The sequence below is a fragment of the Lissotriton vulgaris genome, chromosome 7 (assembly GCF_964263255.1).
Source record: "Lissotriton vulgaris chromosome 7, aLisVul1.2, whole genome shotgun sequence".
Lineage (NCBI taxonomy): Eukaryota > Metazoa > Chordata > Amphibia > Caudata > Salamandridae > Lissotriton > Lissotriton vulgaris.
This window is the reverse complement of record NC_141695.1, coordinates 1716493685-1716520111: the sequence shown is the minus strand read 5'-3', so window position 1 is coordinate 1716520111 and position 26427 is coordinate 1716493685. Positions and strand designations below refer to the sequence as shown.

At 46.8% G+C, this 26427-nt stretch overlaps 1 protein-coding gene across 2 annotated transcripts in view; it reads right to left on the bottom strand.

The window, feature by feature from the left end:
* Window positions 1-394: 394 nt before the first annotated feature.
* The window catches only part of LOC147706393 (uncharacterized), a 44444-nt gene continuing 18411 nt past the window's right edge, over window positions 395-26427 (bottom strand). The window contains exons 2-3 of one of the 2 annotated variants that reach the window (XM_086929076.1): window positions 17617-17711; window positions 395-2812 (exon numbers count right to left, since the gene is read on the bottom strand). In XM_086929076.1, coding sequence (XP_086785202.1) covers window positions 416-2812; window positions 17617-17711 — 2492 coding nt within the window. In that variant the 3' untranslated portion in view covers window positions 395-415. The remainder of the gene's footprint in view (window positions 2813-17616; window positions 17712-26427) is intronic. The other variant, XM_086929077.1, reaches the window with a different exon arrangement.

The following is a 26427-nucleotide window of genomic DNA, read 5'->3' as shown; positions in this document are numbered from 1 at the left end:
AGATAGGGTGTCGATATACTTGCCTTCGATATTCCAGCGTCGATATTTGTGTAGGTAGATATTCTGTCCATCGATATTCTTTCAGTGATCCTCCTTCAGTTAAGGCTGACTGCTCTGTGACAAGCTACCCAAGGGTGAGCACAGGTTAATTTAGGGTGTGTATCTGACTTATCCAGACTAGGACTGTGGTTCCTGCTTGGACAGGTTGCATACTTCTGCCAACCAGAAACCCAATTCCTAACAGCTATCTTAGGAGAGACTGCATCAAATGTATTGAGACCATCTTCCTCCATATGGAAGGGACCGTGTCCCTAAAAACAAACTGTTTAGGGCAGAAGGTACAAAACAGAAAGAATTTTTATTTTCCAAAATAAATAGATACCTTTCTCCTGACCCCACACCTTTGATCTATACACTACATTCGCACACGCATACGTGAAAGGGCTTTCATCAGTCTTAAGGATAAGTTCTGCAGGTCGGCTCTGTTGACATGTGCAGTGTCTTGTCTGGCACCCTCCGCACTCAGTTTCTCCTCCAGCTCCTGAGATAGCCTCTGCACTCTGGGATCCTGCAATCGCTGATACAGGTCCACTATGTCCCCACGCCATATCTCTCCTCCAGATCGGGATCTGGCCACAGTGATTCTGAGTGGGTGTGCATTAGATGGAAGTGGCCAGTTGTCGATGTAATGGTGTCCCTTCAAACTAGGCTCCCTATGTTGCACTGCTATTATATCCAAATGGTCTTTATTTGAGGTAGATCTGAGACTAGTAATGCTACTAGTTAGATCCATGTCTGGGGTTTGTTGGGTATAAAAAGTTATTTTGTTAGATGGCAACAACTTCATTAGTCCATCCGAGTCAATGGTTCTTCTGCCCAGAGTGGTCAAAGTGACTTTGTAAAAGTCATTGTAGTTGGACCTTGGTATTTTACTAAGAGCCTTCAACAAGTTCTCATCTGACCCTGTCTTCGGGAATTTAACATTAATTTCTTCAATGGTATACTTTGGCGAAGGACTATTGAGGCCCGACCTGGCAGAATTGCTGGTGAATCGTAGCAGCCGCAATTTTTGGCTAGTGAAGCCAGAAGCAAGATTGTTGTAGGGGGATGATGAGTCCTGGCTAGTTTGAGTGCAATGAAAACCATCTTGGGAACCAGAGCAGGGTCTCTTCTTGCTGGTTACCAGCCTTATGTAGGCATTAATGGCCTTCTCATTCCCCAGAGATTCCACTGTCCTGCTCTTGGCATATCTACCTGGGTGGAAGGTGTTGCTGGGGATCACTTCATAGTCGTGGCTTGTCTCTGCTATTAATATTTGAGTTGGCACATTTCCTGCAATACTTTGGGTATTCCACTGACGAAGACCTTGTTCTGGGAGAGTTGCATCTACAAGGCTCACAATGGGGTTCATCTCTAAAACCTCATCTTTTAGTATCAACTGGACAGGTCTTTGTTTAATCATTGGGTGAATGTTCTGCGTCCAGGTCATTTTTACCTTGTTTGTTGTATCCAAAATATTTGTGGGCATTAACCGGTGAATACTTTGGCTAAAGATGGCCTCTTCCTTTGGGATAGTCACATCAACGTTCAAGATGCTGGGGCTTTTGAAGCTCGTTGTCACCCGAGTTGTGTGTTTGGGCATTACCTGTAAACCTCTTTGTATTGGAGTAATCTCTGAAACCCATTTTTGGGGTGTTGAAATCGCAATCTGACGCCTTATGCCAGGGACAGTGATAGTCTGCTGGTTTAAGGCCGTCACACTAACTTTCCCCTCTGAAGGTTCCTCTGGGAGTCTTTCATCCATGGTCATCTCTCTCAGGTTCTCCTCATCAGATGCCCTAAGGAAAAATGGGGTCCTGCTATTTCTGTAGATTATTCCAGTTGCAATCTTGGTAGGAAGGGTGGATCCAAAAATACTTCTGGCGTTGGGTTGGTTCACACTACCACTAAACACCGGTTCCCCAGAAGGAGCGGTTGTCCTCAAATGATACTCTAAAGTTGGCAAATAACTGCTACCTCTGCTCTCCACAATCCTTGCTTTTGGCATCTCCTGATATGGAGGCAGAGCTTCCATAATCTTCAGGGTTGTACGCTTCAAGAACATTTTAGGGTCTGACCAGCGGCTGCTGCTGGTAAAACTCTGTTTCACAGCCATCTTCTTGCTTGGCATTGCTCCCAGCATCTCCTCTGTGGTCGACTCATGTTGGAGGGCAATAAAGACTTTATTTCTCTTCTTTTTACTTGGAGTCTGCTGCAAGTCACTCATTCTGTCCTGCCAAGTGTCATCATTACTTAAGTGGGCCTCTCGATCTGAGGCTATGACACCTTCATTGAGTCTGGAGGAAATTACAAAGTCCTCCTCCGTCTCGCGGCTTGGTTTCACCTGGTCTCTCCACTTGTGTAAAAATGTTGGGTTGCCTGTGATTGTCTCCTGCCCACTGGATCCTGGGAACAACCAACTAATGTTGACAGTTGTCTTCTCCGTCATGACCTCGCTTGGCCTTACCAGTAAAGTCCTGATGCTAAATGGCCCACTATTCTCATTGGTGAACATTGGAATTGTTTCCTTGGCAAACTCCTTTTTGCGCACCAGAGGCATCTTGTTGGTGTTCTTGCCAGGTCGTCTGCTGGAGGTGATTTTCAGGTCATCCCGGATAGTCCCCATCGCTGGGCTACGGTCTGATGACACGCTCATTTCATAGAAGTCCTGGTCTGCTGGGTTCTCCAACATATCACCATCTTCATCCATAAGTCTGTATTTCTGAGCCATGCTGGTACCTTCACTCTGAACATCATTAGGACAGTTGACTCTCTAAATAAACAAAGAGACAATGATTATGCACTGAATGAAGCTCAACTATATGCAACTAGCTTCCTGATGTGCCTCAGATTGGCTTTCACCTCTCTCCATACAATACCTCTATCTAAACATTCCTCTAACTCCTACACATGTTCTCCTTATTTCTCACACTGATTCCATACGTCTCTTGATCGTTTCCCACAACCAAATTATAGCTCAGTCTCCTTAGATATTCTTCCTTCAATCACTCTCCACATCTCTTGTTGGTTTCCACTGTTGCCTGCACTCTCATCACATTTACAAAAGACATACTTTTTGCAATAGTAAACTCACTGAACCCATTAAGCAATCCGGGCTTTAGATCTTGTGTATTTCACTTTTCAGCTTGGTTTGTGACCCATGCTGCTTTTAGGAGTCATATCTTGCAGAGGGGTGGGTGTAACTTGCATTATTTGCTGTAGCATAATTACGTGAAATTACCAGCAAAATGATGCAAGACTGCGTAGAATTACGCAGGGTACGTAACCCAGGATTTAGCACTATTTTCTTAGAGCAAAATGCACCGTTGTGCCCAGGAAATGCAACAGAACATTAACAACAGTAGCTGCCCGCGCTTGCTAAGTTTGTTGCTCCTGTGGCCCTGCAGTAGGATTTTGGTGGCCAATTACTCTGAATTATGCAAAAGGGCATAATTGAGTAATTTGTTTGTAATTTTGCGTGAAAAGAGTAACATGAAATTACTCGTCTTACTCAGGCACAAATACAATTTCTCCCAGACCTAATCTTACCTCGAGAGCAGCAGTGGCTCCTTCGCTACGGCGGAAGAGCATCGGCCCACTGCTTTAAGAGTAGTGCAAAGGACAAATAAAATTATAATAACGGAATGTTATCATTTTATTTTTCCGTTCCTAGGTGCGGGCAGCGGCTGGACTGGCCAGAGCAGGGGTCAGTGGGAGGAAGGATGAGCACACTCAAAGTGCGCATGACTGTTTGGCCGGCTGTCTTGGACCGGCCAAACAGTCATGCGCACTTTGCATGTTCCCCACCAGGCTGCATTACACAGCCTGGTGGGGAACATGCACCTGTGTATAGTCTCTGTATAGGCATGATCTGTCTCCCAATGGGTGTCAACGCACCAGTTATTTGCAGCTTTCTCTCCTGCTCTACTTGGGTGCAGGTGATGGGACATTCAACTGAAAAGCTGTGCCAGAAGAGAAGATACTCTAACTGCTCCCAAGAAGATGCTGCTGCACCTTCCAGCTTGAGAATCATCAGTGTGACCGACCCATCACAGTGAGGGTTGCTGGATGAGTAGACTCTGGTCTATTCATACTCCTTGAAACAAAATATAATTTTCGCATGCTGGAGGAATGACACCAGAAGTTGGGCAAATGCACCCCCCTTCTGGTTAGAAAGTCTAGATGAAAAGCACAAATCCACACATGGATGGCAGTGTGGACTCACTGACCTTTCCCAAATAAGGCAGAAATCTAATACCAACGAAAAGGGTTCTACGTGCGAGGGAGTAATTGCGCTCAGCTGAGTACCTGTCTATGTAGTGCGTTATGTGACTAATGGTGTGGTTACAACAAGGGGGTTCCTGGACTGTTCCTAAGCGTGACTAAGGGAAAGACTAGCTGGCGTGACCAGAGGTGTAAATGTGACACCCAAGGGCATCCATTTTGTTGGATGGATTTGCCTCACACACCCCGAAGGATGTCATGCTTCATCATCGGCGGTTGCTCCTCGTCGGGGAGGCAGTGCAATCCCCGACGGGCTCACCTCAAAGAGGGGCTCTTTGGCGGAGATCTTTTTCCAACTGCCTTATGGTGAGGTGTGGGTGTGTGGGCAGGGTGGTATGTGATAGTGAGAAAGGGATATTAAAATGTAGCTAAGGGTACCGGAATGGACTTTATTCTGGGGGTCCCTAGCTGCAGTTAAAAACAAGGGGCTAGCTCACTAGGAGTCAACGAGTAAGTTCAGGTGAACCTAGATGGGGCTAGTAGTGCAAAACGGTCGACATGTTTCTCGCAGTGGGCAATAGTTACCCGCGATTCATCAGGACCTATAAAAGGTGATTAACCACATGCTGGTGTCATGTGTGGGTTTGTGTGTGTATTACCTCTGTGAGAGTTGTCCTATGCCTAAACATGATGAGGAGAAAAAACAACAATGGTTAAAACAATATGCAAATGATGCAAAATCGGTCACGCCAATGGGGAAGAATTGTGAAAAACGTGGCATGCTGTAGGTGTACTTGTGGTTCAAGTAACAATCAACACATGCCTGAGTGGTTAAGTATGCCAATTGTCTGAAGTATGGCGTACGCAACAATCACTAAGTAGGTGAAGTGGGTGTTACTGTGAAGTGTGAGGAGGTTTCTTTTAAAAATAAAAATTAAAAATTAAAAAGGGATTAACATGCAGCAGCTAAGCAAGCTCAATTGTGCAACTGGGAGCATACCCTGTGAAGGTATCAGTAAGTAGCAGGGGGAGACCCCCATTAAAACAAGATGACTATAACATGAGCAAATTACACATGCACTCCGACTAATGGTGTGGTGCTACAAGGAGAGGGGTGACCCTAACAACCCCTCAAAAGCTGTTGTACAAGACAACAACCAAAGAACACAGTCCCTGTACGGGATGGTTTTCTAATTACGCTGAGTTTCGGTTCCAAATGGTGTCAATCCCCAGTATCGGTCTGTGACTCTGTCAGTCTGCCCCACGACTAATTTGGCGTTCTCGTGTAATGGCGAAAATTGCGGCAATCAGCGTAATTAGAAAACCATCCCGTACTTTGATGAGATGCATTTTAATTGGTCTGCCCTGAGTAACACTACGGCTTCACTGCACACAGCCCGTAACTCCGCTTTATCTTCATCTGTGCACAATTCCTGAATATTGATCAACACCCGAACCGGGTTGGAATTATCACCGGTTCAGGGGGATTGTTTCACCTGCTTCCATTGGAAGTAAGCCCTGAAGAGTCCGAGTGTATGTGTACTCAGACGAAACACGTGTCGGCTGGCGCTGTCTTGTTTCGAGTATTAAAGCATCAAGACCTACAAGGCTTCACCTTTTATTCCTCTTCTTATTAATTGCGAATGATCTGAAATTGTACTTATTATACGTATGTTTACTTGTGTGCGCACAGGGACTGTGTTCTTTAAATTAAGGCAGAAATCTAGCCTGTGTTTTGTTCCTGCTGGAGCAGGGGAAAAACTGAAGTGTGCAACACATTTTTATGCGGTGTAACTTGAGCATCACAAGAGCTGCAATCATCTTATCAAGGGCCAGATGTAGGTCGCCAATTACCGGTCGGTAACGGCCGATTTCGGCCGTTACCGACCGGTAATTGGTTTTTGACATGTAGGGGCCATTATTTTACAGAATCGGTAAATTTACTGCTTCTGTAAATTTACCGATTCTGTAAAATACCGAATCGGTCATTTTACCGATTCGGTAAAACCCAGATGTAGGTAGCACCGTTGACAGTGCTACAGGCCTTCAGAATTCGGTATTTTACCACCCAATCCAATTGGGTGGTAAAATACCTAATTCAGGTGTACATGCACATCTGTGCATGTACACCTGTGCCATGTGACGCACAGACATGCCCTTAGGGCATGTATGTGTGACACATGGCACACAAGCCTGTACTTGGGGTGCTAGAGGGTGTCAAAGTGACACCCCCTGCACCCTTGCAGGATTCGGTATTTACCGATTTGGTAAATACCAAATCGGTATTTCCCATTGATTCCTATGGGCTTCAAGGCCCATAGGAATCAATATCAATACCGATTCGGTATTTACCGAATCGGTAAATACCAAATAATACAGATTCGGTAATTCTCAAATTAGAATTATCTACATCTGCCCACTTCCGATTTACCGACTCATAAATACCGAATCGGTATGATTCGGTATTTAAGAGTCGGTAAATCGGAATTACCGACTCATAAATACCGAATCGGTATGATTCGGTATTTAAGAGTCGGTAAATCGGAATTACCTACATCTGGCCCCTAGTCTTCTTCAATGGTCAGGTTTCACAAACTATCCCTCCTTTTGCTATAAAAAGTTAAATCAGGTAATATCCCTGGAATTGAACCCCATTGATTTAGAACAAACATTAAACGTCTGAACTTGTCTCAAAATATTGTGACCAAATTTAAAGAGAGTTTTATTTTGGCTTTTTTTTATTTGAAATTGGATAGCCAGACACAGTTTGAGGGGTTTCCGGGTCATCAAAAATTAAGCCGACATTATAATTTGGGCCACGTGTGGACAAGAATTCATAGCAAATTTATTTCATAAAAACCATGTACATGCACATTCTTTGTTGCATAATCTTCGAAAAACAAATGGACCTGAAATGTTTAGAGGGAAGGAATGTTCATTTGTTGTTTTCTTACAAAGTCAATGCAGTCTACGGCACATAAAACATAACAAGCAAACAGTAAGGAGTGGAATATTGTTAAAAAAACAGGAAAACTTATGGCCAAAACTAATAAAAGCAACACTCAGATGTGTGGGAGACTGAGTATAAAGTGATGCGAGTGGTATAAAGAGCCTCTCCTCTACTCACTGGGAACAGTATTTAAAGAGTAAGAACTGCTTTGGAGAATGCTTAGCTGTTCAAAATAGAATGTTTTGTTTTAAAATACGGATTTAATAGTACCAAACAACGAAATAAGAAAGGGACGAAAGAGAAAAGAAACAGGGCACCAATTTATAAACAGGACTATATAGTGAGGGCTTGTGATGCAAGTACAAAAATAACTTACAAAGACTTTCTACTCACCTTAAAGGACATAATAATGGTTCCATTAGTTACATTAAAGTCAATGTGAATTTACTCCAATTCTTGAGTGAAGGTTTTTACAATTAGCAAAAAGGGGCACTCAGCACTTAAGAAGATGGCATGTTCTAAAAGCAGATGGAAAGGTTTATTGCAACACCGATAAGCAGGACATCTACACAATGATGTAACGTTTGTATTATGCAATGAAAAGTATAGCTAGCCCCCCGTTTGTATTATGCAATGAAATCACATAGAAAAGTACAAGTGTGTATAGCTAGGCCCGGGGCCCCCCAGATCCTCTCTATGCAGTCAACACGACGCTTGTGCATTGTAAGATCAGCAGGGGTTTCTTTGTGCAGTGACAGCTCGTGCCCTGGTCCAGCCTCGATGCAGACTTAGATTGGTACATTAACATCAACAGGTTTGAGGAACCAATTACTCAGCAAATTCCAGATTCCTCATTCCAGCATTGTAGGGAGAGTTGACAGCTTATCAACGATGTTGGGACAGGGACAGGGTATTTGGGTGAATGTGGTATCAGACTGAACTCGTTTGTCCTCAATCCCGGCAACAAAGCAGGCCGGACCATTGAGAAGAGAAAGCTGAACGGCCATCTTGGTTATTGGCACTGCAGCGACTCCCCTGGGCCATCGGAGTCCCAAGGCTGACGCCCCTGGGCCATCGGAGTCCCAAGGGTGACGCCCCTGGGCCATCGGAGTCCCAAGGGTGACGCCCCTGGGCCATCGGAGTCCCAAGGCTGACGCCCCTGGGCCATCGGAGTCCCAAGGGTGACGCCCCTGGGCCATCGGAGTCCCAAGGCTGACGCCCCTGGGCCATCGGAGTCCCAAGGCTGACGCCCCTGGGCCATCGGAGTCCCAAGGGTGACGCCCCTGGGCCATCGGAGTCCCAGGGGTGACGCCCCTGGGCCATCGGAGTCCCAAGGCTGACGCCCCTGGGCCATCGGAGTCCCAAGGGTGACGCCCCTGGGCCATCGGAGTCCCAAGGGTGACGCCCCTGGGCCATCGGAGTCCCAAGGGTGACGCCCCTGGGCCATCGGAGTCCTAAGGGTGACGCCCCTGGGCCATCGGAGTCCCAAGGCTGACGCCCCTGGGCCATCGGAGTCCCAAGGGTGACGCCCCTGGGCCATCGGAGTCCCAAGGGTGACGCCCCTGGGCCATCGGAGTCCTAAGGGTGACGCCCCTGGGCCATCAGAGTCCCAAGGCTGACGCCCCTGGGCCATCGGAGTCCCAAGGGTGACGCCCCTGGGCCATCGGAGTCCCAAGGGGACGCCCCTGGGCCATCGGAGTCCCAAGGGTGACGACCCTGGGCCATCGGAGTCCCAAGGGTGACGCCCCTGGGCCATCGGAGTCCTAAGGGTGACGCCCCTGGGCCATCAGAGTCCCAAGGCTGACGCCCCTGGGCCATCGGAGTCCCAAGGGTGACGCCCCTGGGCCATCGGAGTCCCAAGGGGACGCCCCTGGGCCATCGGAGTCCCAAGGGTGACGCCCCTGGGCCATCGGAGTCCCAAGGCTGACGCCCCTGGGCCATCGGAGTCCCAAGGCTGACGCCCCTGGGCCATCGGAGTCCCAAGGGTGACGCCCCTGGGCCATCGGAGTCCCAAGGGTGACGCTCCTGGGCCATCGGAGTCCTAAGGGTGACGCCCCTGGGCCATCGGAGTCCCAAGGCTGACGCCCCTGGGCCATCGGAGTCCTAAGGGTGACACCCCTGGGCCATCAGGGAAGGTATGGGAGTTTGGGGTGCTGTTTGAATTACCTGCATTGGTGGAAGCAGCTGGGCCTTCCTTGGTGATCGCATTTAACCCGAGGAGACCTTGTGCTCCACAGCTTGTTTGAGTGCCGGGTACTCCCGTTGCCTTCAGCGTCCGGGGTAGTCCCGTTGCCTTCAGCGTTGGGGTTGTCTGGGCTGCAGGATTGAGGCTCTTCCATGCTTGGAGAGGTCGACAGTCCTGTCAATCTCCAGCTTTCCTCATAGCTGTTTTGTAGGGGCCTGGAGGAGGCACTTAACTATTGGTCAGGCGTCTCAGGCAAGGGGAGATGGCCCAGAGCTGCTTCAGTCGGAGGTGGGGGTAGCTGGGGTGTTCTCAGCCCCGTGAGCCTCTTGTTGGTCAATAAGAGCACTGAGCCGGTGTCCTTTAGGAAGTTGAATTTTGTATAAATGTTCGGCTGTTTCATACAGGCATCAAACTTGCTCATGGGTGGCGAGAAATTTCCTAGAGCCCCCATATTTTCTGTTACCTTGTCTTTTTGGCTGAAAAGATTTATTAGAGAGCCTTCAACTGATGGTGGTTTGGGCTTTCTTTTGGATCTCACCCGCTTTGTTGCCTGCGCGGGCGAGTTGTTGTATCTGCCACGCTTCCGTCTTGTGGCAGCTGGGAGGGCTCCTCCCTGATCTTCCTGGACCTCATGAATAGGCCTGATGCCTGGTCCCTGGATGATGTTTGATCAATGGCCCTGGTGCCGTCTCTCTCCTGACCATCCGCGCTTCCTACAAAATTGGAGAGGGGGGCAATAAAGTCACTTCCGTAAACCAGGCCAGACCTGTCCTACCCCCTGCTGCCCCCTCTCACCTGAGGAACAGTGGACACCAGCAAGGAGGCAGCGACAGGGGAAGTGAGGCCTGTGATACGGAATGAGAGGTTGCAACTGAGGTTACTACTTTGTGCGCTGGGTGGGCAGGTTATACGTCGGCACAGCCCCCCAGTGCAGAGGCCTGCCAGCAATCTCTGGTCGCACCGCTCGCCTGCTTGCTTGCCTAAATCAGGTTCCGGGCTGACGGTGATGGCTGCGGGCAGCCGGGACAACGGCAACAGCGGCTTCACAGCCCTACGACAGCCTCGCAGATCCATGCAGCAAGGCTCTGCCCGCATGCCACGTCTTGTGTGACTACTGGCGCTCTGAACAATGTTACAATGGATCTCAAACCAGGGTCAGATTGGGAAGGCGGACAGTCGGGCACGGGACGATGGGCTGATGCTTCAGGGACACCTGTGGGCCATTTTTATTAGCCTCTGTAATAGGCAGTGCTCCAGGAACTTTTATTTGGGTGGGCCAAGGTGCCTTCGGGTAGGCCACTGAGTTAGTCGCACCCGGCATGACTCGCGGGGGGAGGGAGAGAGGGCAGGGGGGTCACGGGGAAATTTAAGAATATATATATTTTTTTTTAGTGTAGCTTACTGGGTCCCACGTCTTCTCGGCTCCTGCCCAGGATGCAAGCAGCCAGGCTCCCTCCCCAAAGGTGCATAATTCTAGTGGCCCTGGGTATATCAATACACCCCAGAAGGCAACAGTTAATGCCTGTGCTGTCTGAACAAATAAACTATGGCGTAAACATTTTCAGTTTCGCTGGTTTTGATTGAAAGGGCTTTCTTTTTTTTTCAAGGAAGGAGTACATGATCAAACATTTGGTCTCTCGAAAAAACAAAAGTGTCTGTGGTGGCCCTCCTTTGACTGAGGTAACTTAAAAGTTGCACTGCGTGGCACTAGGGCCCAGGAAACTTACTTCCAAGGGCATCTGCTGACAAAGCCTATACATTAAATGCCACATCTCAAAGAGACTGGTAAGGTGGTGGTTCGTTTCTGGTTAAATTCAGAGTTTGAGATGGGAGGTTGGTAGAGCAGTGAGGATGCCTTGCCTGGCCAGCATGAGTTGGAGTCGGGCCACCCATCCACTGCGAGGAGGGAGGGAGCAAAACCCTGTTTATTGCCCCCATCACCCCCTGTTCCTAGGGGAGTGAAAACTCTGGCCCGCAGTAGCAGCATCTCCTGTGGTGAAGCCTCACTGTCATACCCTAAGGCAGTGGTCTTCAAACTTTTTTGCACGGAGCGCCGCAAAGCAAAATGTTTTGAAGTCGGGGACCCCTGCAAAACTTTATTCCAAGGATCGGGAAACAGGAGAGGCAGGGCTGAGAGCAAAGGCAGAGCTTTTGAGATCATATCATGGATACTTTTTTGTAGCTCCTAATCCACAGTAAATGTGAAACATATGATAGGGAAAATCATCAAACAATAACAGAAATTGACCAAAAAACTGTTCTCTCCATAATTTGGTTCTTGTGAGACCCTCGCACTTGTGGGCCCCAATGGAATTGCACTTTCTGTACTAATGATAGCTGAGGCCCAAAGTAGCCCTCTACCTCCTCTGCCTCTTTCACAACTTACCGACCATGGCTATCACTCCAATCTTGAAACAGCTTATCTATCCCTTTTTTGGTTTTATGTAGGGAGGACCCGGCCCAAGGGCATTGGGAAACTTTAAATAAGCACCATTTACATTACACAAACACAAGTTCATATTAATTTATTATATATATATATATATTTATTTTAGGCACTGGACTATTAAGTGATTTGAGTTGAGCTGACAAGAGGACCTGAACTAGGTTCCAAAGTAAAAAGCTCTTGTCATTAGGACACAACTCCTCCCTTTTAGAAATAATGAGCTCCAACGTGCTGCCCCCACCTTTTTGCAGTAAAGGTGCTCTCATCTCTCTGTGAAACGGCCTTCGCAAAGCTTGACTGGTCACCTTTTTTTGCTTTTTGCTATATTTGGGTATTAAACCAGCATTAATGAGGTGAAACCAAAGCCCAGATAGTTTTTACCAAATGTAAAAATGACAAAGTAACAAAGTAAATGTATGACAAAATGTTCTGTATAACCCCACATAATTTTCCTTTTCTTGCCACATAATTTAGTCAACACTGCCACATGATTTGGTCCTCCCCTGCCGCATAATTCCAGTGACCCTGGCTGTAATAGGCCTCTCTTGACGCTGGACCCTATGCAACTGGTTAAGCAACACACATAAAAGTAGCCGAGGAGCTAATATATGTTTTATCTGATGCCAGAGTGCTTTTTACCACAGGAATGGAACGTGTAGCTCTATAAATACACTAGTTACTATTTCCAACTGTGAAAACCAGGATTCAAATCGGCGAATCTCTGGTCAGACACAGAAATCTGCAGTGATTGCTTTAGAGAACGGAGGTTTATAATGTAAGAGAGTATATTTTCCCAAAATTTGTTTCATTTGGTAAGAGAAGCGGCCTCCCAAGAGGCCAGGTAGTGTCACCTCTGCCCCAGTGTCTTTTAGGCCTTGTTGCTGGGTGCAGGGCTTAAATGACTGGATATGACATTAAGATTAATCCTGAATCGCTTCACAAAACGTGTGCCTAGAAAAGTACACACAGCACTGAGTGGAACCGTGGAACTAGCATTTACAACAATAGTTAAATGAACACTGCAGTACATGGAGATGTCAGCGAGACGTAAAGCAAGTGCACACGTGGTTAAACCAGATGGGTCCCTGATGATAGGAGTAACTGACTAAAACAGAATTAAACTATTATATCATGAACTGAGAGTCACCTGCAAATCGTGAGCTCCTGTAAGACAAGCTTCGTAGTAGATCTAATTATCAGAGGCTCCTATGCTGTCAGACAGAAAGGATGTTATGCAGCCACAGAAAGGGGTTCCTGAACCAGTGTGTTTTTAGAAGAAATTTGATGCACACAAAGGAGGGGCGTTCCTTACTTTGTGAGAGTTGCCTGCGAAATGTCTGTGCAATTGGCACTTCTTGAAAAGTGGGGTACAGTTTTTTTTATTTTATAGTTATTTTTTTAGGATTGCGGGTCTTAAGAAAATGCAGGCATAGATAACTTTAGAGAATGGTAACTGGGAGTGTTTATTGTGTATCTAGATTTCTCATTTTTGTTTGTCACAACGCACATTTGTGGCTACATCGAGGCACTGAGAAGGGCATGGGATGGCACTTTACAAAACGAATATATAACACATCAGCCCTTTGCATTTATAAAAAAGATATTGGGGAACAGAGGGGGCTTCATCCAGCACATTTTCAGATTCTGTTTTCCACAGCCTTGAGTGGTTCAGGGATGTTGTTAAACCAGAAATATGAGTGCCCCTGCAGAACTCACTTATAGCGCTTATACCTCTGGGGAAACTTGAGAAAAAGTTGCGAGTGGACTGTTTTCCACTGCCCAGAACCGCAACTGAAACTTAAAAACACCCTCTCTCTATTAAAAAGAAATAACCAGACATATTCTACAAAGGCTGGGCAATAATAATTAAAGAGAACTCCCTAATTCATTTTAACATATTTTTTCAGCTTTTTTTTTTTGTTTTACATTCAGTCACAGAAAATTAAGGCAGCTTTAGAACACATTATAAAGTGCTTTCGCCTTGCATTGACTACTTAAAGTACATACCTGTCGGAAGAAAATAACCCAAAGCCGGTATTTTTTTATCTATTTGGTACCGTGCTGGTGGCAACCCTAGCCAGATGCAAGTGTTGTGGCCTTAGGCTATTTTATTTCTCCTCGCCTGCATGCAGTGCTTCTATCACCCTATACAAACTTGATTCAATATGATGTAATGGTGCTATCTAGATATTTCTGTGTAATTGATTCTAAACAGAAAACGTTACGTTTGCCTTAAAAAGCCCTGCTTTGTTCTTAAACTACCTTCTGTATTTTGATCCGTTAGTGTTTGGGCACAGGCTTGTGTACCACACTGGTGAACTGTTGAAGGTATCTCTTTCTGGATTGTTTATTGAGTAAAATTTGAAACCACTGTCCGGCTGGACATGTCGCTCAAAATATAGATCTGACTCTGTCTATATTTATTGTTTCTGATATACCTGAATGCATGGGACCACTGTTCAAAAAATATGTTCCCCGAGGTCCCCTGCTGACTGAATTGGGGTCCCTTGTTGTTGTTAACATAAACATGGAATTACAACGCAAGCCTTTTCATTCTATAGGAAGTTGTTGTTAGATATGGAGTTTGTAGCTCACATGAAGATATGGATTGAGTATTTATTTTTGATAAACCGTGATAGTGCAGGGATCGGGTGTGTTTGGGATACCTTTAAAGCTGCCTTTAGGGGGGAAGCTCTCAGCTTTGGCCTGTATAAGCAAAAACAAATGCGGGCAGCACTGCAGGAATTATATGCTGCTTTAACTGTAGCAGAAGAAAAGCTTATGTTGGGCATACACAGAGGCCATGATATTACTGATCTTCAAACTGAAGTTGCCCGGTGCAAGGCTAAAATAAATCCCAACTGGAGTAAGGAGACAGCCAAGAAATATATGATTAAGAAACAACTGAATTACGAATATGGGGAGGCAAGTGGACTATGTCTTGCACAATAGCTTAGATCTAAAGAGGCAGCCCAGAGGAATAGTGCAATTGTTGATTCTAGGGGCCATCTTATAGAAACTGAGGCTGGGATTCTTGACGTGTTTCATGATTTTTATGAAACATTATATACTGTGGGAACGCTATGACCGGCAAGCGGGGGAATCTTTGGTACAGCTTTTTTGTGATAACAACTTGGGTGGGCAAGATGCTGAGTCTCTGGAGTCCCCTATTACTATGGAGGAGCTGGAAATGAGTTAGCAGTTGGAAAGGCCGCCGGACCGGATAAACTCCCATTGGAGATTTATAAAACCTTTTTTGGAGTCCTGGAGGCTAATATGCTCGCTACGTTTAGACAAGCTCAGGCAGGTGCTCCCCCCTTAACATGGGATGAGGCCAGTATTATTGTTTTTTAAAAAAAGGATAAGCCCGCTGAACAACCCGCTTTAAACCGTCCAATCTCTCTCTTAAACGCAGACGGCTAGATCTATTCTAAAATCCTCGCGACCAGGTTGGCAGAAGTAATAACCCCGCTGGTATCAATTCGACAACATGGTTTTATCCCCAAGAGGGGAACAACTAACCATGTCAACAGAGTGGTAACTTTGTTGGATATCGCAAATTCCAGCACTGGCCGAGGTCAACTGGGTACAGCTTTTAAATGATGTGCGTTAACAACTGGACCGATTCGAGTGTTTGCAAATGTCCATGGTAGGATGATGCAATGTCCTTATGATGCTGATCCTCCCCAAAACGTTATATTTTCTCAGATCTGTGCCACTGGAAATTTCTCGTTTCAATCTGGCATTGTTACAATCTATTTGTGCTATATTCTTGTGGGCTCCGGGTAAATCCCTGCGAGCTATGCAATATATGACTTTGCTTCGGGAGCAAGGCGGATGGGCTGTCCCGGACTTCACCTTATATTATTATGTTTGTATTTTGCAGCATTTGAACATTTTACTAACTGGGGCAGAACCGATTAGTGTGGCTGAAGCCCCTTCTATATACCAAATGCTGATGGGCAGTGATGCCAAAAAGCGATTGTTTATTAATCTCAATAGGAGTTATTATAAGAGAACCAGTTTTAAGGTTCTCAATGCGGCCTATAAAGTATGGAAGGCTGTTAGAAAGAAGTACAGATTAGAAAAGATATCTTGGTATACCCCGCTAACTGCCACCACCCTTCTCCCACCGATATTTTGGGATCGAAGCGTAGATAATTGGCGGGCTAAAGGGGTTCAGTATATAGGAGATCTATATAGCAATGGGGATTTGATGTATTTTGAAATGTTAATTGATAAATTTCATCTTTGCCGCTCCGATTTTTTTAAATACTTGCAAATCCGTGACAACCTGTTTAAACATCGATGGAAAATTGAAGCGAACCGTGTCAATGAGGCTGTGAGGAAAGATGCACGGATTGGTATACTCTAAACTTTACTGTTAGATACCATGGGCAATGATCTAGAGACTCAAAATCCAAAATGGGATAACCGGCTGGGGTGCTTCGGCACTCGGGTCGAAACTTCTATTGAACTGGCTGGGAGACTGTTTATGTCTGTTAACCTCGGTGCACAGGAGAAGTGTGGCTCACTGGTTAGAGGAGGCAGACCTGGAAGCAGAGGTCAGCCCGGGACCATGGTTCAATTCCCGGCTCGGCGGGGTCTTGAGTCCTAAAATGTCCATGGACTCGACAATTCTTGCTCCGGTGCCTACTCGATTCATGGGTTCACACTCTGCGCAATAGCTTGCTTAATCTCCACAACGGCCCCTCGCGGCGGGATGCCTGGCTTTCACCTTGCGGATACCCTGCTGGGGTTATCTCACAGGGGAATACCAGGACGGGTTCCCTAAGCAAGCGCTTAGAAACCGCTTGGTGATTTGTGCTATATAAATTCCTGTACATTTACATTTTACATTTACAGCACTATAAGACAGTTTTTAATCTATATTATACCGCAGCTAAAATATCTATATGTGGGGGGTGGGGGGAGGGGGGTCTAATGATGGAAAATGTTTCAGCTGCGGGTCAGATGAGACTGATATTGTACATATCTTTTATACTTGCAGGCACTTAAATACCTTGTTTGAGCATATAGAGAAATTTTTAGCTGAGATGTTGGGTGGGCCTGTGCGTCTATCAGCACATGTATTGTTGGGGGTTGCTGAGGTAACGGAAGAGGATCAACTGCTCTATAAATTTCAGTATCTGATTTTTCTTGCTACAGCTGTTGCTAGACTTTGTATTGCCTCAATGTGGCTCCAGAAGGATGTTCCATCTTTTGAATTATGGAGGGCTAGATTTCTATAATGTTTAATATAGAATACAGCCTATATGCTTTGAAAGGCAGAAGGAAAAAGAAACTGGGCTGTGAGATTTGGGGTCCAGTGGCCGCTTATATGGATAAATAAGCTTCTTTTTTTCTCTGCTGTGGTTTTTCTTTTCTTTTTCTTTCTTTTCCCCTTTTTTGGTCTGTGTACTATGTATAAGATTGACTTTATGGAACAATTGGGTTGATGTATTGTAATGTGATTTTTGTGCGATCATGGACTAATAATAAAAAGTAAAAACCACCCATGCCTCTCCATTCCTACATGGCATGTAGAATACCTAATACCTAATGGCAGTGTTTTTTCCTACTATTTAATGTGCCATTCATGGCAAAAACTTTATATTTGAATCATTCTAGACTAGAACCAACATTTTTGCTTTCCTGCACAAAATTGTTCTTGCACATACACTCTCCTGCATGCACTCTCAGATCTATACCTCTCTATTGTTTCTCGCTTTGATCTTCCCAGATACTCGTTATTTTAATTCCAGGACTTACCCTTAAATAATATTTCTTCTTTGCGCATCGATAGTGTGCAAACGTGCAAAAGTCTGAAAAGTAGGGGGCATCTGGTGATTCTGAACAAATGACTCCTGCAGAATGTGGAACAAAAACATCTGTGAGAAATGCAAAGTCTACGACTAGTGAATACGCCTGAGCATTGAGCAGTAACTACCATATGCATTCACACACACACCCCAGTTTTTTCATCCCTTGGTCCCCACGCACACTCTACCACAACCTGACCTGCTCTCTACTCCAGCCTACTCTGGCAGGTGTGGTGTAACAAACACTTAACGGGCCACCCTGCAAGGAATGTTGAGGGGCTCACCCCGTAATGCCCATTCCAACACAGTCACCAACTATCCAGTAGAAGTACTTGACTTTTGTCTCCTGCCTCCGCATGACATCAGCAGGAGTTTTCCATGATACGTTTAGCGTCAAAGAGAAAATAAGCATTGGAAATGCAATAGGTCTTGCCTTTGATTAAGTTAATATTTACAACAAGGGGTGGTGAGGAACAGAGTCTCTGAATTAAGCAGAAAGCTCTCACCCAGTCAAGAGATCAGGGCTAGATCCAACACCGTTTTTTAGCTCACTGCACCATCCCAGTTTCAGAACCTGGCTGTATGCAAATTAGTCTGTTCCTTGTCCCAGTGCATGATGGGAACAGGGCAAACCAAACTACAAAAGCCAATTCTTACACTGGGAAGGAAACAAGCTCCCGGGGACCGGTTTCTGGCATTACAGCCGTCTTCGGACCGGTTTGCTTGAATCCTGATGGTGCAATGAGCAAGGGTTAAAGCCATTTGCTTTGCTAATGGTATTGTATAGCAAAGCAAATGGCTTTAACTTAATCAAAGGCGAGACCTTTTGCATTTTTAATGCTTGTTATGGCAGTGTTTGGCATTCCAAATGAGATACCTATGGGCTCTCATTGGATGAGTTGTCCCAACGTGTAAACTGAATATATTCATAATTAATAAAAGTAAACTCCAAGGTCATTAAATGCGTGCAAGGAATAAAAGAAAACATGCATCTTGATTAGGTGCCAAAACCATAAATGTTCCCTACCTTCATTTGGTCATTAGCAAAACTACTGCTTGCAAACCTTATTGTCCGTCTCTATCCTTTCAACAAGCACTCCAATTGCATGCTGCTGCCGACAGGGGGAGCTTCAGATGCAATGAAGTTTCAAAAACACCACTACATCCAAACTACTACCGATCTCAGGCTCTCATATGACCCATTTGTATTTTAAAATCATGGCACCTTTGCCTTTTCAGAGAAAACATGAACAGGCGTCTAGCCTCTCATGTTAGGTTATTTCATCCGTAGTTGTTTGTACGGCTGCCCGAGGCCACCCTGTGGCCGCTCAAGAGGGAGGCCCTCTAGTCACAGAGGACTTCCCTCAAACCCCCCCTCTGGCACCCACCGGGTCCCTCCGGGGCATGGCCCACCAGAGAATACCAGCAGGGTGGGCAGAGCAGCAGACTAACCTCCAAGCCCCGCGACTCTGGCACACCGAAATGGCTCCAGAGTTATGGGCAGACAGCGTGTCTAGCTGCCGAGGCATCAACGGCGTATCCGGCGCAGAAATTGTGTTCCCGCTGGCGAGGCACCACGACGCGTCCGGTGCAGCAAAGAGGTAGAGAAAATGGGGAGGGGGACATAAGTACCCCTCGCCCTTCCTGCAGCCCCGGACGTGACATCACAGCCTCCTCCCACATTCCCTTCGTGAGCAATTGATACACATACATAAATGGTACTGTTGACGTCACTTTTACATTAACTAAGGACCTTTGGATCCAGAAATTAGTAGTGGCAAAGATATCAGCAAGCCACAGTGTGTGTAGGGGGTTGTTTGTTTTGTTTTCCTATTTGTGATTCAATGATATATCTGCCTGTGATATTTGTTTTTTCATGACTTCTTTGTTTTAAATTTAATTTAAACTTGCTTATATATGTAATGAATTGTTATGAACACTTGTTTTTATTTTACTTTTTCAAAGATTGCTCTTTGAAATTTTAACCTGTCATTTTGTGCAAATCTTCTTTTGTATATGCTTTTATTAAAAAAGATTGTGAACGTTCAAATTTTAGTGTGGAAATTACCTTTTGCTTTCCTGTTGATGGTTGAATGCTTAGACAGACAGGTATGAAAGTATAGCAAGTCCATATGTGAGTGTGTACTCAGGGATTTCTCTTTGACTGATTGTCACTGTACCCTGTTCCCTGGAGATAGTGGGGTACTCTCTCTCTAGATACCTTCGGGGAAGGTAGAAGCACAGGTCTAGCGTTTATGAAAATCCCATGTAGATACCAATTCCTTGGCTAAGTCTGATCAGCCACTATGGTGGAATGTGCCTGGTGAAGTGTTTTGACCCAACGCCAAAGTAGGAGTACTAGTGCAGGGCCAGAAGCATTATGTGTAGGCAGCCCGACAAAGGTCTTTTAAGACACTGTGTAAATTGTGCATGGTAAGTAGTCCTTCAGGCCCCCCCCCCTTGCAATGGTTGGCAGGCAGGGGTCACATGGGGGGACGAGCTAGCAGCTGCCAGTTTTTGGAGCAACCCACCAGCATGAAAGGGTGAGGGTGGCTGCCGGTTGCCCTAGCATTGTTTGCCTCGTGTTGGGGACCAGTGATTGTTACTTATCAAGGTAGGGTCTGAATTCTTAGTTGCGTTTGGACACGTTGGCAGGTTGCCCTACTCATGCAACACAGCATATTTTCAAATGTTGCGGAGTGCTGCTCTTTGTGGAACTTCACTTAAAACTCAGTAGTTTGCAGTTCCCACAGTGCGGAACATAACAATTTTAACATGCTTCAAGGAAGCCATTATTAGCAGGAAGGCAGTGAACCATGGAGAGCCAAGGATTGTGGTCATGGTGCAGGATAATTATGGTTTACCGGAACCAACTTTATGCCCAGATTCTGTATGCTTTTGCCACCGGTGACCAGCCCAATGGGGGGGGGGGGGGGGGGGGGGGGGGGGGGAGTATAATCCACACTTTCCCTGGAAATCACAACACAAAGGAGGAGCTATGAAAGGGCAGGAGCGGGAGGTACTGTCACCCCTGTATCAATGGACCGACCTGTCCCCCTCCCTCTAGTACAGATTAGCAGTAGTTGGGTGAGTCAAACCCCACCTGTGGTGCCAGACTAAGTTTGAGGGAATCGTCCGGTGCCACATTTACTGACCGTATATCAGGTTTCAGTATCCCGGAAGCTTGCGTCAGCAGTGGTGCCGCAGAGTGTGGGGCAGGGTAGCACTCCCACCTTACATCCTGCATTCCTACTGGCCATTGTCATTGAACCGGGGAAATGCCCTCCCCAAGCAGGGCCAACCTCCATGTTCGGCGACCCGTGCAGGGGAGGGCCTTCTTCACTCCTTGCATGGTCACACCAGTTCTAATCTGGAGCTTGGCCATGCTTGTGGGTCGGCATCCCTCTGCTGCCATGGGCAGGTTTCAGGTTGTTCCAGCAAGACGTATACTGGGTCTCCCTCCCAGTTGCAGACTCAGCAGGACATTCTGTCTGGTGGGGCACAAGCAATCCCACACAATTATAGGGACAGCCGGCTTTAGGCCACCCTAAGCCCAGCTATGGACTTTCCGAGTGCCTTGAGTTAGCAAGTATAGCGACTGTGCGAGGCCAATCCTTCTCGCCCCATAGCATAGGCCAATCCTTCTCGCCCCATAGCATTAGTAGAAAGTCCCTCTGCCTCGTTCGGAGTCCCTCCCAACCAGCTGGTCATTCACCTGGGGGGGGCAACAACCCCACGAATTTGGAAGGACTGTTTTACTCCACATAGTTAAAAATGACCTGGAGAAAGTCTGTAAACGCATGGGGGCAATGTGAGGTATGGTGGCCGGAGATCGTGCTACGCAGGGCGCCAAATCCTGTGAAGCAGTAGAGAGGTCTTGGAGAAGAGTCAACAGCGCCATAGGCAAGTTCACCGAGCAGAGGGTCCTGGGATTCGTCAGGCATGATAATATTCAGGAAAGGATCAAGGGCTACTATGAGGTGGCGGGGTCCACCTCTCACCTGCAGGGATGGACCTTTTCCTCCGAGACCTACAGGTAGCACTGTAGTTAAAAGGTTGCAGGTAGGAAGGAAGCTAGGTAGTGGGGGGCCCGGGCGGCGACGATTGCCGCCGGCCGGGCTGTGGCGGAGTTACAGGGTGTTCCGGAAGCAGAGAGGTGCATCACGGTACCTCAGCGGGCACTTAGGCGTGCCAGAGCCTAAGACCTGGGGCCTCAGGGTAGGTTCCGGGAACCTGTGTCGGCGCCCCAGTAGTCCTTCAGGCGGTTGTGGGTCTGTGCAACAGGGGGCTTGCCTAGCTACGCTCCGCCCCGCAAGGGGCGTGAATATAATCATTAACATAAGGGGCAGCACATAGGTGGTTCGCCACGGTGCTGCCTGGCTCATCAGGCGGGCAGCTGGCGAGAATGCGGCCTGCCCTTGGATCGCCCGTAAGATAAGCCACTTGATTACATAACGTTGTATGTAATAAACTTGCAGCAGCTTTTTCCCAAACTAACACTGGTGTCTAGTGTGTTATTTGCGGTATGCATGCTTTATGTTGTGGGGTGGGGGGACCTGTCGCCATGATGTGACTATAAGGCTGCCCGAGGCCACCCTGTGGCCACTCAAGAGGGCGGCCCTCTAGTCACAGAGGGCTTCCCCCCGAACCCCCCCCTCTGGCACCCACTCCTCCCCCAGGCAGGAGGAGTCCCGAAGGGAGCGTGGGAGGAGGCTGTGATGTCACGTCCGGGGCGGCAGGCAGGGCGAGGGGTACTTATGTCCCCCTCGCCATTTTCTCTGCCTCTTTCCCGCACCGGACGCGTCGTGGTTGCCTCGCCAGCGGGGACACACAATTTCCCTCCCTATCTCTCACCCTGTGTGTCAGGTTGGGGGAGACAGTTTGAACTTTTTAATGTGTTAATTTTCGTTGCAGGCGGAGTTACAGGGCGATCCGGAAGCAGAGAGGTGCAGCACGGTACCTCAGCGGGCACATAGGGGTGCCAGAGCCTAAGACCTAGGGCCTCAGGGGTGGTTCCGGGAACCTGTGTCGGCGCCCCAGTAGTCCTTCGGGCGGTTGTGGGCCTGTGCAACCGGGGGCTTGCCTAGCTCCGCTCCGCCCCGCAAGGGGCGTGAGTATAATCATTACCATAAGGGGCAGCACATAGGTGGTTCGACACTGTGCTGCCTGGCTCATCAGGCGGGCAGGTGGCGAGAATGCGGCCTGCCCTTGGATAGCCCGTAAGATAACCCACTTGATTACATAACCTTGTATGTAATAAACCTGCAGCAGCATTTTCCCAAACTAACACTGGTGTCTAGTGTGTTATTTGCGGGATGCATGCTTTATGTTGTGGGGTGGGGGGACCTGTTGCCATGATGTGACTATTGTTAGTGCTCTGTGAAGAAACATGCACCGTGGCTTTGTGTGTATTGTACCTTACAATTAGAAGAACCAAATAGCTTAGTTCTGTGGTGTTTGCGTGCAGCCTTGAGTTCTGAGTTACGAATGCTTTTATCGAACAGGTAGCTCTTTCTTACTCGCAGTATAACTCGCAGCGCTTAGAAGAACCATACTTCGCCCTTGAAAGCGCTATGCATGCTGGATTATCACGAGCACAAACTAGGCTCCAATAGTCGGATTTTAGAACAGACTGCGGTTTTATCAAGTGAACAGATCCGGTTTGAATACGGGGCAGGACAGCTCTGTTCCATTACTGCATTTTACAAGTCGGGCTAACTCTAGAGCACAAAGTGAACAGTGCATTTTCAGTCTCAAAGCAGCATACATCGAAACGGCTGACAATTACACCTAAAGGTGCCTGATAAGATTGCCTAGATTGCATCAGTACTTAAGAAGCAATGTAAATTAGCACTGTCCCATTAATAGTAACTGGGCTTAACGTAGAGAGCACGATAGTAATGGAAATCTGAAATGAACAGTCTCTCGGCTTTGGCAAAGGCAGACGCTTGTTTATAATTGCATCACACTTTCACTTTAAGTGAAACGCGATGCAAAAATAAACACGCGCCGGCCTTTGCCAAAACCGAATGATAACAAAAAAGTGCGTAGCAGCTAATTAGGAGACACTGTCTCCCACGGCCAGTAAAAGATGCAATCCAGGTGGGCGGGGCCAAAAGGAGACAGGGTGATAAACAGGAGGGGCTAAAAACCCTCCTGGACAATCAGAACACTTGGTTTTGCATAATTAGTGATGCAAAATGACTCACACCAATGCAAAACACTGGCAGAGCAGAAAGCGAGCTTCTGGAACAGTATCGATTCCAAGAAGCCCTCGTATGACAAGAGCAGTGCATGTGCTGCTTTCATCAGGCTGAGACCTAAAAAGTTATCTTTGTAGGATGAGCATGCTCTCAGTGGGTTGACAACAGCCCCTGCAGCTTCCGCAGTGTGGGAGACACCAGAGCTCCAGAGGTTCCCCTCTGGCACTGTGCAAGGGCTGAGGGCCCCTGGCATGGGAACTCCTGACTGGGTCCGGCGTAAAGGGGGCCTCCCTCCATGTTCTTTGAAGAGGTCCCCCTCAAGTTTCGTTATGCCACTGCATGCTCTAGGTACACACACACTAAAAATCGAGTAATATTCATTTTTTTAACTCTAATATTATTTTTATTAACAAAAGCTTATTTTCAGGGGTGAGTGAACATTCCCCTAACTGATGCTTAAATAGAGGAGTACGTTTGTAAGGGATGTACAGATGCAAAATAAATCAAGCCTCCAAAAGGTGAAGATTTAGCAGGTTATTTCCATTTTGGCAGAGTGAGTTAATCTACCATAAATTTGCTGAGCTTCTATTCTATGAGACTCGTAGTTCCCCTTTCCGTTTAGTGCCTTATTCTCAGTTCCCAGGTGCAGCAGAAGTTTATCTGTGACTTCAAGTGTGCCCCTTTAAACTACACTTCTAGGGACACTAATGATAGTCTGGCTAGTGGCATTTTAAACATCGCATATATGAACAAGCATTGGCATAGCCAATAGGTCTCACCTTTCAGGCCTTATAAGTGTTTAGTTATGCAGAACAATATCCTTGGTGCAACAACATGATCTGTTGCATGGTTAAACACTCATAGGGTCCCAAAGGCGAGACCTATTGGCTATGCCAATGCTTGTTATTTGTTAGCCAAGGGAAGAGTACGCGATTTGCCCAGAATCACAGGTTGTTGAGCGTCCCTGCTGGGACTCGAACCTCGTTTTTCAAATTCAACGTTGACAGCTCCACCAGTTACGCAACATCCTCTTTTTTTATTTTTTAAAAGGGAGGGGGGGGGGGGTAATTGTGCAAACTAATTATCGTATTTGTCCTAGTCTTGCATGGGCTGTGACCTGACATTAACCTTCAGCAGAGCGCATGGCCCAAACACAATCAAGTCATGCTAAAAAAATGATGTGGAAAAATATTCAACTTGTATCACTTACCTCAGTAACGGAAACAAATTGACATTTTTACCAGGAAATTACAGCTGAACGCCTGAAATCACCAGCCGAGGTTGCGCGAGACGGTGGTGACGCAAGGCAAAAGAAAATGTGATCTCTGGGCTGTTAGCTGGGTTGAAGGGGGCCCTGGGGAGCCCAGCTCCAATGGCATCTTATATGCTAACAACGTGCAATTGTTTAATTTATGCAGCGTCCTGGTGTTGGGGAATCAGTTGAAGACAGTGGGAACTCACACATGCAGAAGAGTAAATGGGGGCGTCAAGAGTGCTTGAGGGCATGTTGCCCAGTCGACGGCTTGTGCCGCATCTATAGGTGACTCCGTTGCACCTTTGGATATGTGTGCACTGCCTCTGAGTGACAGACATATATGCGTCTACTATGACCCACCTGAATTTTTATCTATGAAATGCATTTGAATGATTAGCTCCGCATAAACCAGTGTTCATGGTCAGAGGACCCTCAGCGCAAACTTGATAGGTTGTGAGCCAGAGACTCACTTTCCACCCTGTGACGGTACAAAGAAATGGAACACTACGGGCCTATACAATTGAAACGCACTTACATGCTTGTGAGAGGCAGGTGCTGACGTGCGCCACCAACAATATTTTCCTTTCCTCTAATAGGCCTACCTACGTATGACAGGGTGAATGCCACTAGGATGGTGACAGCAGGCACTGTACCAGAGGGCATCATGATTTGTGTTAAAAAGATGGCCGTTATTATAACAAGTGCCTTAAGAAATTAAAGACGGCCCGTCATGTTTGAGAAGTTGACATAGGTGATAATACGGAAAAACTGTGCTCGCGTCATAAACGTGTTGCAGAGTAAGTGTACACAGGGATACATCTATGTGACATGCTATAAAAAAGCACGCGTGCGCCTCGTCCGGCACCAGGGAGAAAGGAGGGGGCCTGAGCCGTGTTTCCTTGCGGCAGCGAGCAGGAACCATCTGTCAAAGCTCGCTCTCGCAAGGGAATCGCCAAACATGCACGAGTTGCCGTTGAAGGCAATGTAAAGCGTGCACGCTTTTGGCTGAAAAGGCGAATCGATTGCTAAAGGTCTCCTTCCTATGCAGCGAGACCTAAAAATGCATAGAAAAAAGAATGCAGACACATATGATGGCTCACGCGGGCATGGGAAACATGGGTTAATTGCTGTATTGGGTGATAAATAGGGCCACTGTAATTACGTGATTCTGAAGCTGCACAGCCGTAGGCATTATTATGGATGTGCAGCAACTCATCATCTGCTGCACAGGCTACAGATTTTAGGCAAAAAATTTGCTTTAAACTCACACGTATTAAAAGTTACTAAAATCTCAGTGACCGGT